The sequence below is a fragment of the Agelaius tricolor genome, unplaced genomic scaffold (genome assembly GCF_023055355.1).
Source record: "Agelaius tricolor isolate 1412-34295 unplaced genomic scaffold, bAgeTri1.0.p SCAF_8, whole genome shotgun sequence".
NCBI classification, from domain to species: Eukaryota; Metazoa; Chordata; class Aves; order Passeriformes; family Icteridae; genus Agelaius; species Agelaius tricolor.
This window is the reverse complement of record NW_027269268.1, coordinates 46,817,247-46,831,786: the sequence shown is the minus strand read 5'-3', so window position 1 is coordinate 46,831,786 and position 14,540 is coordinate 46,817,247. Positions and strand designations below refer to the sequence as shown.

At 39.1% G+C, this 14,540-nt stretch overlaps 1 protein-coding gene across 1 annotated transcript in view; it reads right to left on the bottom strand.

The window, feature by feature from the left end:
• Positions 1–13,794, bottom strand: part of ADGRA3 (adhesion G protein-coupled receptor A3) — a 54,868-nt gene extending 41,074 nt beyond the window's left edge. Inside the window, exon 1 of the mRNA XM_071432617.1 lies at positions 13,241–13,794. Within this exon, the coding sequence (XP_071288718.1) occupies positions 13,241–13,509 (269 nt within the window). The 5' untranslated portion in view covers positions 13,510–13,794. The remainder of the gene's footprint in view (positions 1–13,240) is intronic.
• Positions 13,795–14,540: the final 746 nt, after the last annotated feature.

Sequence of the window (14,540 nt, the reverse complement as noted above, 5' to 3'; positions counted from 1 at the left end):
GTAAGACCACCAGACCTGAAATAGTACACAATGAACAGACAAGTCACAAATCCACATACTGGAATAATGACATTCTGTTTCCTACAATTTCCCTAGCAATTCCTAACATATAATCTGCCTTTATCACTTATGCTAAGAATCTAAGATTTCTAGTCAGCTCAATGCCCATCATCTTATATAAGACAGCAGAGGTTTTGTCCCCAGTAAATTTTTCAATTTTTTACAGTGTGCTGCTGCTGCCATTTTATTGCCCAATTACTTTCACAAACTTCTTCCAAAATTCTTCACTTTATCCTCATCCTTATTACATCAATCAACTCACTCAACTATGTCAACCCCTTACTCACACTGTTTTACAGGTCATTAGGAAGTAAGTTGTGCATTACAGTTCTCTATGACTCCATCCACTGAGAAGGATTTAGTTCCACACCCTCTTCTTATCCTTTAGCAAGTCAGCTGCTCATCTGATGATCCTCCATTTAAGACTGACGTACTTTTTTCATCAAATGCCTTTGGCAAGGGACAGACACACCTTTCAGAAAACCATGTTTCATTATAACAGCTAGATGAACCTTGTAAATATTTTGCTGACTCTGAAGAGCTCCAAAGGACTGTGAGGAAGAGCTTCTCATTACAGAAGATGTAAATTTCCCATGGTACCTTTATCTTTATCCAGGTATCCAATATATTTATTATAAGTTCTACTGATTTTTCAACACAAACATCAGACTTGGAACCATGCAAATGGTGATGCACTTTTAAAAATAAGCATTTGCTATCCTCCAGTCCTCAAAAATCATGTTCATTCTAAGCAAGACTTCAGAAATTTCATCCCCAAGTTCTTCTAAAAGCTCTTCAGTCACACCATCTTGTCCTGGAAATGTATTCACTGTCAGATAGTTCCACAACTTCTGCTACAGTCACCTCAATTTCAGACAGATCCTCTATCAAATGCATCCTTCATATCCAACATGTCCCCACAGTTCTTCACTTACACCAATTACATCTTCAGGCTGGATAACTACTTTTACACTTAAAGGTGACACACTATGAGATTTCTTTCCAGTCCACTACATCTTTCAGATGTCTTTTAAAACAGCCATAAACCAAACACACACACACATACACTCTTTCCTCCAGTGCATAAAATTTACTACGTAATGACAAGGAATAATACTTCAAAACACACAATGAATAAGATAAAACTAAAATACAGATCTAGCAATCTACAAAAACAGCATCATTTTGACACAGCTGTATATTACATTAAGTAGTTTTCTTCTCCAGGCTTCTCAAAGACTACCTCAAGTCTCTATAGTTTAGACAAACACAGAGCAGGCATTTTTTGTCAAAAATTCTGGCTCTGACAATTTCTCTTTCTCATCTCACATACACAAAGTCAAGACAGTTGAACAAACTGTTTGAAAATCCTTTTATTTCCAGCCTGATGGTAAGAAGGTTTAAAAATTCTTAAAGTTAACCTTAAATCATTCAACAAAGGTAACAAGTTCTGATGCTAAAATGAGGAGATTCCATTCCTTCTTCTCACCTTCCAATCATACCATGTATTTCTGCAGCTCATGTCAACCCATCCCTGGTGCCCACTGCTCCACAAGCTGCAAATGTTAAACTACACATTTATCCAGGGCAACCCCCAGGAGACTGATTTATGTGTCAACTACACAAGAGTGATCAACCTCGTATCCTACACGGTCAGATAATACCAGGTGAAGACTGATCACAGGAATGGTAGAAAGGAAGAAGGGGAAAAAATACTTACAAGTATACTGAGAAATTGTTATTGTATTGCTATAATGCCTGTAACATCTACTGGAGTGTCCGTGAAGAGCATTTGCTCTTGTGAAAACATAGTTCTGTATTCCAATACATTAAGCTACCTCACAGGAAGAAAATAAGGAAATTTTTCCCTTGCCTGCAGCTGTGATAAACTAGATGAACAAAAGAACCAGTGCTGGTTTTTAAAAACACACATAGAAACCAAGGAAGCACAGGTACTCTTAAAAAATGTACGTGTATTTCAAGACTCTTTCCATCAAGAATGGCACAACTTTTAACACAAAACCACTAAATACATTTGCAAGAGTGCAAGTTTGGTAGTAATAATAATAAACATCATCTACAAATTGGAATGCCCACAAAGCTAGTAAAATTTAACCTGAAGCATTAAAATTACACATCCTAAAGTCTTTCAAACTACTCCCCGTTCTACTCAAAAACATTTCAACCTAAATAATAAGTATTATTTGTAAAAATGGCAGGTACTGGGTACATTCACCAGAAAACCAAATAAAGTATATCTCTACTTCAACATCATTCCTGGTTTCAGAAATGTATGCATGAAGAAAAATAGTAATTATATATAAAGTAAATGAAGGAGCTTATAAAAAATCATTAATAGTTAATGCAAACTGAACATAAGGCATAACAGCAGCAGCAAGAAAAAAATGCATACCAATTCCCACTTCAGGAGAAATTAAGGAAAAAAAACCCATGATGTTCACAAGCAAACATTGATCTAAGTCAACACAAGCAAGCAAATTACAATCCTTAGTAGCATAGAAATTAAATTGTATCTTAGTTACAATTTACTTCATCTAAAGATTTATTGATATACCTGTGTTTTTTCCAGAAAAATAACTTGTTCAAAATGGACCTGGAACCACTTCAAAAGTAGCTATAACTGACTGAACTAAATTTAAACTAAATAAAAATAACAGTTCTGTAAAAAAAAAAAAGTTTTCTGACATTGCCTGTAAAATAACAGGTCTAACGTAGATGCCTTTGAATATCTGGGTACAAGGTAAATTTCTCTCTTGAGTGTGATTTACAAATTACAGCCAGACTGATTAAGTATTTTCTCTGCAGAGGCTGTTAGTTGTTCAACCATAAAGGTTTAGTACAATAAATGATAGATTTTACAACACTCCATATAACTTAAAACACTTCATCACCCAAAAATGTTGTGTAATCTTAAAAAAATGCTGTTTAAAACTTGCTATTAATATATAGTCTATACATTATCTGAAGTATTAAGAGATGTGGCACAAGAAGACAAAATGTAATAAAGCATCCACCTCAAAGGAGATGTTTTATAGTCACTTTCAGTTTCTGTGCATTAACGTACAATGAAATGATGGACTATTATGTACCACTTAGGCAAAGGATATTATTTGTGATCAATAATAATTCTAAGTTACTAGTTTAAGACCATAATTTTTCCAAAGAGCCAAGTAATTCTGAAAATATGCTAACTTTTCCATCATTAAGAAGTCTAAAGAGAAAACAGTAGAGAGCTACCATTGAGATGAGAGCTGCACTCATCCCCATCTTATTCAACTCTTTAACAAATTACTTTGAAACATAAATGATGTCACTGAGGATTCACAAAGGGGTTTCCACAGCCCAATGTCACTGTTGCTCCATATTTCCTATGAGCTCCATATGAGGTTTTTTCTTTTCTTTTAAATAATCAACAAAACCTGATTGGAACAAGCACATTTTGCTTGTCCAACACTTATATATCAGAAAATAAAATGTGAAACTAATGCAGGCAATGATAGTTCCCGTGTTAAAAAAAACATGGCCATGGAATTAACACTAAAAAATCTGGAAGAACGAACAGCTAAAAAGTAGGTTCTAGAAAGAATTATGGACATCTCAAGTCACCTTACAACAAAGCATTTCCCTCTTTCTCTGAGCAGAAGCTCTGAGAGACCAAGAGTTAATCTGAAACCATGTACCTCAAGAAATGTACCAAACCCCTCAAACCCCCTTAACTTTCCCCAGCTTTTCACCTATTCCAAGAACATTGCTGAAATGTTTCTTTGTTGAATATAGCTTGGATCAAAAGCCTGTTTTCCATTTTGCTCCACAAACTGGCAGACAACTTTGAAAAAACTGCAAAGAAACTCAACTATGACTATTAACTTATTGGCCAGACCTTTAGCAGTAGATGCTCAGCATGCAAAACATAAATGCAGCCAAACCCAAAGTCTGTTCTTTGTACTATAAGGAATTTTAGCAACAGGTACCAAAGATGATGTCCTAACTTTCCTTTCTCATACAGAGGGAGAATAAAATCACTGCTGGATCCATTTCTACCATTAGAATGCACTGAGTAGAAAACGTTTTGTTCTGTGAAACCATTTTGGCTTGTCAGCTATAAAACATCTATCACTAAGACATCAGTGAATTAGGCAGTAATTTAGAATGCATGTCCTAACATCACAAATGAATCCTAATCCAAAGAATATTATTAAAACACACACACATGCATTAAGACTATTACCAAATAGTCAAAAAGGCCACTAAGAAGCCTGTATGAAGTGTAACTGTTAGCTGAACACTGAAGTAGCTTCCAAAACACATTTTAAAAGACTCAAATGGAGAGCCAGGAAATAGATAATAAATCAGATCAATTCATGGTGACTGCATACTCTAAGAACTGGGAAAGTGGCCACCAGCAATAGTCAGATTAAAATAACCATCTGCAAACAACCAAGAAAAATGCTTTCTGCTGAAAGTTGTGAACATGGAAAAAGAAACACATTTCTCAAAGTTTTTCTTGTAGAAACTGTGATTTAACAAGGATATAAACCCAGTATTTTTCAACAGTTAGTATTTTGCCTTCTAGTGAGTTACTGGTATCAAAGCAAAAGAAACCTTGAAACCTAGACTGAACAGAACACAAACTGTACTTGGTTAATAGTAACTCTGAAATGAAAGCACTCCATAAGCTTTATACAGAGAAAGACCTATTATTAATTCCAAAACTCTAACAAAAGGAGACAGTATTTTCCAATTCAACAAAACCATTATAATTAAGGAAGCTTAGCAATGAAACATTTGCAAAATAGAAGTTTGCAACAGATAAAAGATTTCCTGCAATATTTCATTCTTATGCATATTAAACGATATTAAAATTGTAAACTAAACCTCTCAGAAGTAATGAAATTACAGAATTAAAATTGTGTCTACTTATACTGCTCCATTTTTAACTGGTAATGTGCTAAATTTATATCATCTAATGAGGAATCTTGATTTTTCCTACACAATCCCTGGATTATTCAAGCAGCGATGCCCACTATGCAGTGCCATTAAAGAATTTTTTCCTTGATATTCAGTATGCAGCAACACACTTTATTTATTGCTTTTCATTAAAAACCAACTGTTCTTAAGGACAGAAATTATTTCTAGTGAAAAACACTGCCAATCACTGGAGCAACACAGCAAGTTTTCTAAGTTTTAATAATACCAAATAAAAATCATCTTGGAAAAGGACAGAACAGAGGGGCAAAACAGAATGCGAGAATGAGCAGCAGCATTGCTGAAAATCATACTAATTTCAAAATAAATTATTGTGAAATTACAAAATTACCAACCAAATTTTGCTTTCTTTCTTGTACTTATGCCAGGTTCAAAAGTCTACCATGGAGAAAAGTCAGAGAACACAGCTACACCCTATTTCTTCCAACATTAACTCTGTGTTGCCATTTCTAAAGAAACAGAAAGCACTGGAAGTCTAACCCTTGTGACCACTTCATTCTAGAAAGCTTTCTCAAAGTTCTCTCCCCACTGGTTAGATCTGTAGCACCTGCATTATTTTAAGATATCATGATCAACTTTTTCTGTAATAACTGTCTTGGTTTACTAACTTCTGCTCCCTCCTGATTTTCCCACCTAGCCACCAGCTGTGTAAATTTTAGGATTAGCACTGATTTGCAGTTCAGTGCAAGTTCACCTGACCCCAAAAAAATCCATCCATACATGCAAGAATAACTTTCTTCACACAAAACAGCACACATGGATACCTTGCCAGCCACTTCCAACTTTGCCTGCTATGGCAAATAAATTAATAAATTCTCTGTGTCATATCACAGTAGTACTAATTAGAACATAGATTGTCACACCCAGTCTCACATGTATTCACATTTCCTACCAGGTGTACCTGCTCTTTATGAAAGTGCTTTGTCTAGACACGTTAACAAGCACTTCCTGTCAGCTGCTGGCACACAAAGATACATTTACAAAAATTTATATCCTAATCCTACAGAAGTAAACAGTTTTTGGATAGCTTAGCTCCCTGAACTGACTAGGCATGGAGCCAGACAAATGCTAGAACTGCAGCCAGGGAGGGGAGGGGAAAAACCCACAAACATCCACACAGCGACAGACTGGGAGGCGAAGGTATGAACACACCAGCTCCAGTTTAGGCTACGGTTTTACCGACAGCTGGATGCTGATGCAACATTCCCCACACAGCGGGGGAGATCTCCTCAGCCCTTGCATCTCATCATCCCTGTATCAGGGAGAGAAGCTGAAGGGGATCTGCAGCACACAGCCATAAGTCAGGTCACTGCAACCCACAGAAACATGAATGAGTCAATCAGCACACAAGTTAATTTGAGAATTGCTTAAAATTCCTGTTAACACCAGAGGCTGTTATCCTGAAACAACAGTCCGAGTAGTGGAATGAGTTGTCCAGAATGTCTGACAGGACACTTTTAGAAACCTAAGTGTAATTTGCAAAAACTCTGCCTGATACTCAGTTTCAAGGTAAAACATACTCTCTAACAACATGGGAGAGCTAGTAAGGAGCTCTTGTATCTGACAGAAACAGCTCAGGTGGAAACAGCACATCATGTGGCCAGCACCAGAAGAACTTTCCTGGACTATATATAGTGTTATACCACTACCATTCCTCATATGACCCATCTCTCTTACTGGCATAGAGATGTCAATAATGTCTACTAATTTCAGGGTAGCTGCTGAATTTCCAAGAATGTTGCTGATCCCACATCAAGGCAGTTTACACTCAGCCTTTAGCACCTTATTTGCTCTGCCTTCATTCCCTCTTAAGGTTTCCAGTTTCCCACTGCCATAATTGACATATCAATTCAAGGAAACCCACACTTCCATCCCAACTCCCAGCAACAGCCTCCACTTCTTAATCCAATCTTTCTGTGTTCATTCTCCCTAGACTCTAACCTCCCTCCCCCTACCTTAAAGCACCTTCTTTCCCTAGATTGAAGTGACATAGCAGAGGGCACAGATTGTACTTTTAAACAAAACACTAGAAGACAGCACAGCTCTCAGCCACCTGGAGTCTGGATGAATCCTAGAACACACTGTCCAGTGCAGAAAGAACTGTGGAATTAAGCTGCCTATTTCTTAAACATCTTTAATCAGTCTGCATCTATTGTGTTTGGGTTTCTTCCTTCTCCCCAAAAAGCTTTTGGTCTGTCTTACCAAAAAGGTCAAGTTCCTACTCCAGAAGTGAAAACTCTGCAGCCCAGCCAAACCTGGCTGACCAGCCTGGATCACACACAACCAAAGCAGGCAGTCTGCTCCCTGGGACCCAAAAGCTCTGCACTGCAGTGCCCTGGCATCTGCCTGGCCCCAGGGCAGCCCGGAGATCTGCGGGACAGTGCTGTCCCCACCACTGGACATGGCCTGCAGCAGTGCACAAGGATCAGCCACAACACAGCGATCCAGTAAACAGTAATTCTTACAGGATATGATCTCTAGCACTCTAGAGCAACAAGGCACTGCAGTTTTCACTGCTAAACACCCAAACAGTGAATACAAGGGGAAAATTAAATTCTCAGCTATTTACTACATAAAGACTAGAGACATTTGATAGATTATATAATTTTTAAAAATAAATTTAAAATTCATTATTAATCTAATTACGGAAAGAAAAACTCACAAAAACATACTTTATGTGACTGATGTTTTTAAACAGTTTATTATCACTGATGAAAAGAAATGTTCAACTGTTTTTAATCTTCATGGATTAACTAGTAGTACAAAAAATGCATTTACACTGAACAGATTCAAAAATTATAGACTGTAATGGTGAAGACAGACTATATAAGGCAGTAATGACAAATCCATGAACCTGCAACATATCTGGCCCATGCAAAGTACATATGGGAACCATTAAATTCTGAAAACTCTAAACTTGCAGCTCCATAGTTGTTTTAAATTACAAAAATAACCTCTGAAACATGAGCAAACTGCAAGCATAGAGACATAAGAAGTTATTAGTTCTTCATCACTGCAGCACAAATTCTAGTTCCATTCTTTTGCTCTTGGCATTAAATAAAAACAAAAATTTCAGTATCTTGCAGTTCTGAAGTAAACCCAGGAATACTACTGATCAAAAAAAGACAATAAAATAAAAAAGTATTAATTATGAAGATTCAAATCTGCCTTCTTGAGGCTAGAAACAGCATAACACATTCGACATTTAATAGTCACTTTAGGGCTAATTGAAGGGCTAATGAACACATGAAGAGCATTGCTTAAATGGGTATCTACTTAGGAACAAAGGTATTGGGCAATTTTACATTAATATTGTAGCTCTGAGAATTTAAAAAAAAGTTCCACTACAGAAACTTAAATTTGCTCTCCAGAGTTATGCACAACTTAGCTCTGTCCTTATCCCTTATTTTCAACTCAACAGTAACCAATAGATAGCTCTGATGCAAAACCCGAGTCCCAGGCTTGTTGAAACTGCTACAGTTGTATCTGTGGTACAGAAGCCATATTTCTAATTGTCTCATGTATTTATTCAAAAGTAAAATCATCTCATTGAGAAAGGCACATAAGATAATTTTAAAATGCTTATACAGAAGAGTATTTTTATTAAAAAGAAATATGATTCAATATAATAATTGAATATTATTGCATGAAGACTATTGCCAGTTACAAAACCACCATGTATGTTAAAGTCATTACTGCAGCACTTCATGAAATAGGAAAACACTATTCAGTCTTGACAGTGTATCCCAGTGGACACATACAAGCCATGCAACATGATGTCTTCCAAAGCTGAATAATTTTTCATATAGAACTAAATATTGCTATTTAGAAGAAAACACTGTTCATACTGTGACATCAGAATTTTCTTGCAATAAGTGTACATAACAAGAGAATACTACACATACATATCTTGTAACAATCTCACAGCAATGAATCCATGTTGGAAAAGTACATACAGAAAAGCACAAAATTGGTTATCTTCTCAACAAGGTTAAAGACACACAAAATCTGATAGAAGTATAGAACACAAGCCTATCAGTAAATTACACACTAAGGATTTTTAGGAGTCAGATGTCACTGATACAGAGGCATGTACATGTACTTGTGCATTAGTACATTGTGGCTACAGTTCTCAAGTACTATCTCTGTACTGCCTTGTGTTCATAAATAAGATGCATTTTGCACAGCCTGTGTATCCACTGGCCAAAGAAAATTTTAACTTTTAATGGGGATTATTAGAACCTCATACCTTCAAAAATGTTATCACTGCCCAAATTGTTAGTACTCAGCACCTTAAAAGTCTAAAACTGACTATTCCAACAAAATAAACAAAAAAACCAAACCCAAACCAATAGCTATCAAGAGTGTCATCAAGTTAGTAAATAGAAATGTACTTTAAAACTTTAAAAGAGATAAACTTCCACAGAGGATACTTAAATTACATGACTCAGACACAATGTAATAACAGATTGCAATACAAATGGCTTCTTGCAATATCAGTGACATTTTGCTTCAAAACTTTATAAATTTAAATTTGTGTCATAAATAGAAAAATTGCATAGCTATTTGGAAGTCCAAGTAAGTATGCATATGAGCTTCTTAATGGATGTAGTCTGATGTGATTTTATTTAGGAGCTGGATTAAAGCTGTAACATTTTAAAATGTTTCCTAACAGCAATCCAGTTAAACGTATCTTTGAAAAGCTCTGAACATTAACCCAGGCAAATGCTCTGGCTTGTAAATCCTAACACTTTTTTAAGGGCAAACACTGATACTCGTGTGTTCCTATGAGGATATGTGCTTAAGCAAAGTTGTTTGCAGATCAGTAAGCCTCCTGATCCAGAAATGCAATCCCTTCCTGAGTACATATGCTTTTCCTTTATTTAGATTCCTGTTCTAATGATATATGTAACAGGTAAATAATATTTGCAACAAATAATAAGTTTCATGGGCTTGTCTTCAGTGGACTTACACATTCTCTTCCAAAAAACAACGTAATGGCTAATAGCCAATAAGTTCAAACAAGTATCCACCACCATCATTTGAATTTGCACCAAGAAACACAAGAGCAGCAGATATTTTATCTCAGGCTTCTACTACAAGAGTACAGGGCATTCCTCACTTAAATCTGCATCATGGCAATGGCTTCAATACCTACTGAAATAAAGGACATGGCAGACAAACCACAGTTACATTCACCCTGTTTTGGTATATTCAAACCAAAAGCATCTCATCTGTCTGCTTAACCTACAAATGTCAAAGCAATCGATGCTGTGCCTGTAGATACACCCTTCATTTGCATCCAAATCAGCTGTTATTATAAAATGCTAAGAAAAAAGTCTCTTCCTTAGCTATAAATGAACTTGAACTCACCTTGGAATTTGACCTAAGTGCCCATAAAGCAACAGCTAGTTCTACCTGGATTGTAAAGGAAAACCAATTTACAGTACTGCTAGAAATCCTACACATTACTTACTCTGCCATAAACACGTTTCCATACTTTAATAGTCCTCTTCCCTTGTCTGCTTTTCTTCCTCAATCATGAAACAACCATATCTGCTTTTTCTCCTCAGTCATGAAACAAATTTACTTTATCTCTTACCAGCTGAAATCAAATTAGGATTTTTTTTCTGAATTGTAACTGAAGATTGTCATGATACTGACCTAAATTACTGGGACAATAACATGTTTTGTGGCAAACACAAATTAAGTGACCTTGCCCAACTAGTATCATCATTAACCACTAACTACAATGGTGTGCAAGAATGAAAGAACCTTGCCAGCATCCTCAGATGCTACTCACTTATCCTAATTTCCACTATTTCTCACTTATTTGCTCACTTTCTAGAGACTATTGTCCTCAAAAGTATTTCACTGGGAAAAAAGAAATGGTAAATGCTAAAGGCACAGTAGCTAATCTGCTGAAAATCTAAGAACTTGACCAGTGATAAGGAAGAAACCACTATTTCCAAAATGCATATAATCACTTCATTTGCATCATTCCTAATTCACTCAAAAAACAAGAAGTTATGTAAAGCTATATAGGTCATTGTATTTAAAACTGGTTTGTGCTAAATAGAGTCAACATAAAAGAAAATTAACTGAATTAAAATGCAACTGATATACACAAAAGTGATCTATTTTCAGCTACATATCTCTGCAGTGATCCAATAATCCAAAAAGATCTAATAGAAGTAGTACTTATCTTAATAGATGAATCCCACAAGAATCAAGATAACTCGGGGCAGTTTGACTCTAATCAGACAACTGTTCACCAAATGCTGCAATTCTAAGTATCAGCTTGGCAAAAAAACCCATTATTTTTGGGAAAAGATTAGGTACCAATTAATCCAGGCACTACTAATCAACGTGTTTGTGAAGTGGCATTTGGTGACAAGCCCCACACAACACCAACACTTTCAATCTAGGTTAACATGGATTTGGTAATAATAATTAAAAAACCAACCAAACACAACAAAACAAAACCTCAGAGAGAATGGAAAGCCATGCCTCAAGTGTCAACATGCAAGATTCTGAACCTGAACAAAACAGCTAGGTTTGGAAAAAGGAGGTAATTGGTTTAATAATCCTTGTTTTATATTTAAGCAAAATTTTGAAGTGTATGTTCATTAAATTGTATCAACACAGTTATGATATCTCCTACAAATAACAATGAAAAATGACATTGTTTCTTGCTATGTCTACTAAAAAAGTTCAAACCAGAAAAATGTTTCAGAAGTTGTTATAAATTTCAAAGGCTGATTAATTGAAAGCTACTAATTAGTGTATGAAGATATGCTCTAGATATTTAAGGAGTATGAAAATCAAGATGAAAGATGAACCATTCTTCCAAATTCTTCTGTCACTACAATGATGAACAAAGATCCACTCACAGCAAGGCTGCTGTATTTGGAATCTGCTTGTCTTTCACAGCAATCATAGCTGTGATTCAAGTTTTTTGAACCAAAAGAACCCCACAGTGCACTTCAGCATATCAACCATACCAATATCTACTTACATCAAAATTTTTATGGATAATACCATACTCATAACTTGTAATCAGCTGCAAAGCATTTGAGGCCAACAAAGACTAAAAGAGATTTGCTATCAAACTACTGTCACTTCTACTTTTTGCCTTGTTTTCTACTTCAGAAACTTCAAGTAGGAACATCTATGATCATTTCTCACAAGTAATTTAGAAATATTGTCTGAACCCTTGCAGACATTCAAGTAAGAACAACTACTTTAGCCTTATTTAGCTCCCATTTTTTGCCTTCCCTTTTCACACCTCACTAAGACTTCTGGAAGAACACCGTTCCTTGGTGTGTCAGTGCACACAAAAGCAGCAGATTGTTGTTCTCATGACAGCACATTCTGTACTTTTTAAATGTCAGGTTACTGGTAGATCTTTCAAACCTGCGATCTCCAGTTAAGTAGATTAAGTATCTTAAACTAGACCCTATATTTCAGTTCCTTTTCACTCACTTTCACGGACACTACGTGGTTGCCCTTGAGTCTTCTCATGGCAGCACAGGCACAATAAGCCTCTCTAAAGAACAGGCAAGGGTTTCACTTTGGGAACACCCACGGATGAGATCCAGTGCTGAGCGATCTTATCCATGCCAGAGGAATTGGACCAGCAGATCTGGAGATCTCCCTTCCAATCCAAACCATTCTATGAACTTCTTTGCTGGAGTCATGTCCCAGAAAGGAAAACAACTTGCAAAGCCTCTCTTTACACGTGCACGCTTAAGTTCTAAAGTAAGTGGCAACATACTTTTTACTTTGGATTAAGTTGCATATCCTGTTTGAAACTTGTTATTCAAATGGATAAGCAGGAATTGCCTCCGCACAAAAACAGCCCGCCTACTGAGGGATGAAGCAGGGAGAGCTGGGGATGCTGCTCCACGGAGGGAGCTCCACGGGACGGTGCCTCCCCACCAGTGAGTTACAGGACACTTCGCCCCTTTCAAAAACGACCACCCCGGGAAACTACCGGAAAACATGAACAGTACATCCGCTCCCGGGGCTTTCTCCAGCACTGGAGGGGAGTCACCTACTCTCCCACTCCCCCCAGCTCACCCCATTTTACCTCGGACCGGCGCTCCCACTCCCTATCCGCCCGTCCACGTCGCACCGAGGCTGCCCACCCCCCACGCGGGACGGTACTCACAGGGTGACCGTGCGGTTGGGCAGCGCCTCGGGAGGCAGGACCTGAGCGAGCTCCAGGTTGCTACAAACCACCTTCACCTCCGCCGGGCCGCCGGCCGCCGATTTGCCGGCGCTCTTGGGACGCCCGTCGTACTTGCAGCCCGGGGGCAGCGCGGCGCCGCCGCCGCTCAGCACCGCCAGCAGCAGCACCAGCACGGCGGGCACGACCCGCGCCGGGCGGCGGCGGCGGCGCGGCGGGCGGCAGAGAGCGCGGCGGCCCGGGGGCAGCATGGCAGGGCCGCGCAGGACCCTGCTCCGCTCCTCCCGGCGACGGACGGGCCGGCCGGGACAGGCCGGAGGGAGGGAGGGAAGAAGGGGGCTCCGGTCCGCCCTGGCCTAGCCCCGCGGGGGCGGTGCCGCCGCCATGCGGTGCCGAGGGAGCGGCAGGCGGGCGGGAGCCGTGGCGGCCGCGGCCGCCTTTGTGTGGCGCGGGTCGGGCCGAGCGCGGCGGCAGCAGCGCCGCCTCCCGCCGGGGCCGGACCCCGCGGCACCGAGCGCGCCCGCCGGGCCGCGGCCTCACTGCGCAAGCGCCGCGGTGGTTACTGCGCCCCCGCGCATGCGCGGCGCCGGGCGGGGGCCGCGGCCGGGGGCGCAGGGCTGGGGGCGGCTCTGTGGGGACCGTGCCCTCAGGGGCAGAGCCTGTGCGCTCTCGCTTGCTGCAGCCCTGTGGGGCCCTGTGACTCTCCCTGAGCCCTGTCCTCCTCGATAAAGTGCTTTGGTTTCCCTCTCCTCTGCTTCCATGTCTTGGCTCTTGCCCTACTGCTCCAGTTCCTTAGTTTTACAAGGACTGTTGCTGTTCTAGCTTCATGGAGGAAAGATAATCCCCTGCCTAGTTGCTAAATGGCTTCAAAATTCATAACGCCAAGTAAACAAGTAAATAATACTTAAAAACATTTTTCCTCAAATTGGCCCTGTAAGATGAGGTAACCAGTTATTCCCACTTGATAGCCAAAAGTTATTATGATTTATCTCAACTATAAAAAAAACCCAATCACACAGATACACACACCAAATCCCACCTACCTACAATGTGTGTTTTCATTGCACACTTGAAACCACTTTCCGGAGTGTAACTGGGTCATGTTCTCACATTTCTCTGCAGCCAGGACAGCCAGGCACAAACGCTTCCGTGACAATGACAGCTGAGATCCTCAGTATGGTCTTTGCCTCTAGTAGGTGTGAGGATAATAAAATAACTGTTACCTAACAATCAAATTACAAGAAGTGGCAGGACCTACTTAAAATTTTAAGACAGATTTTGC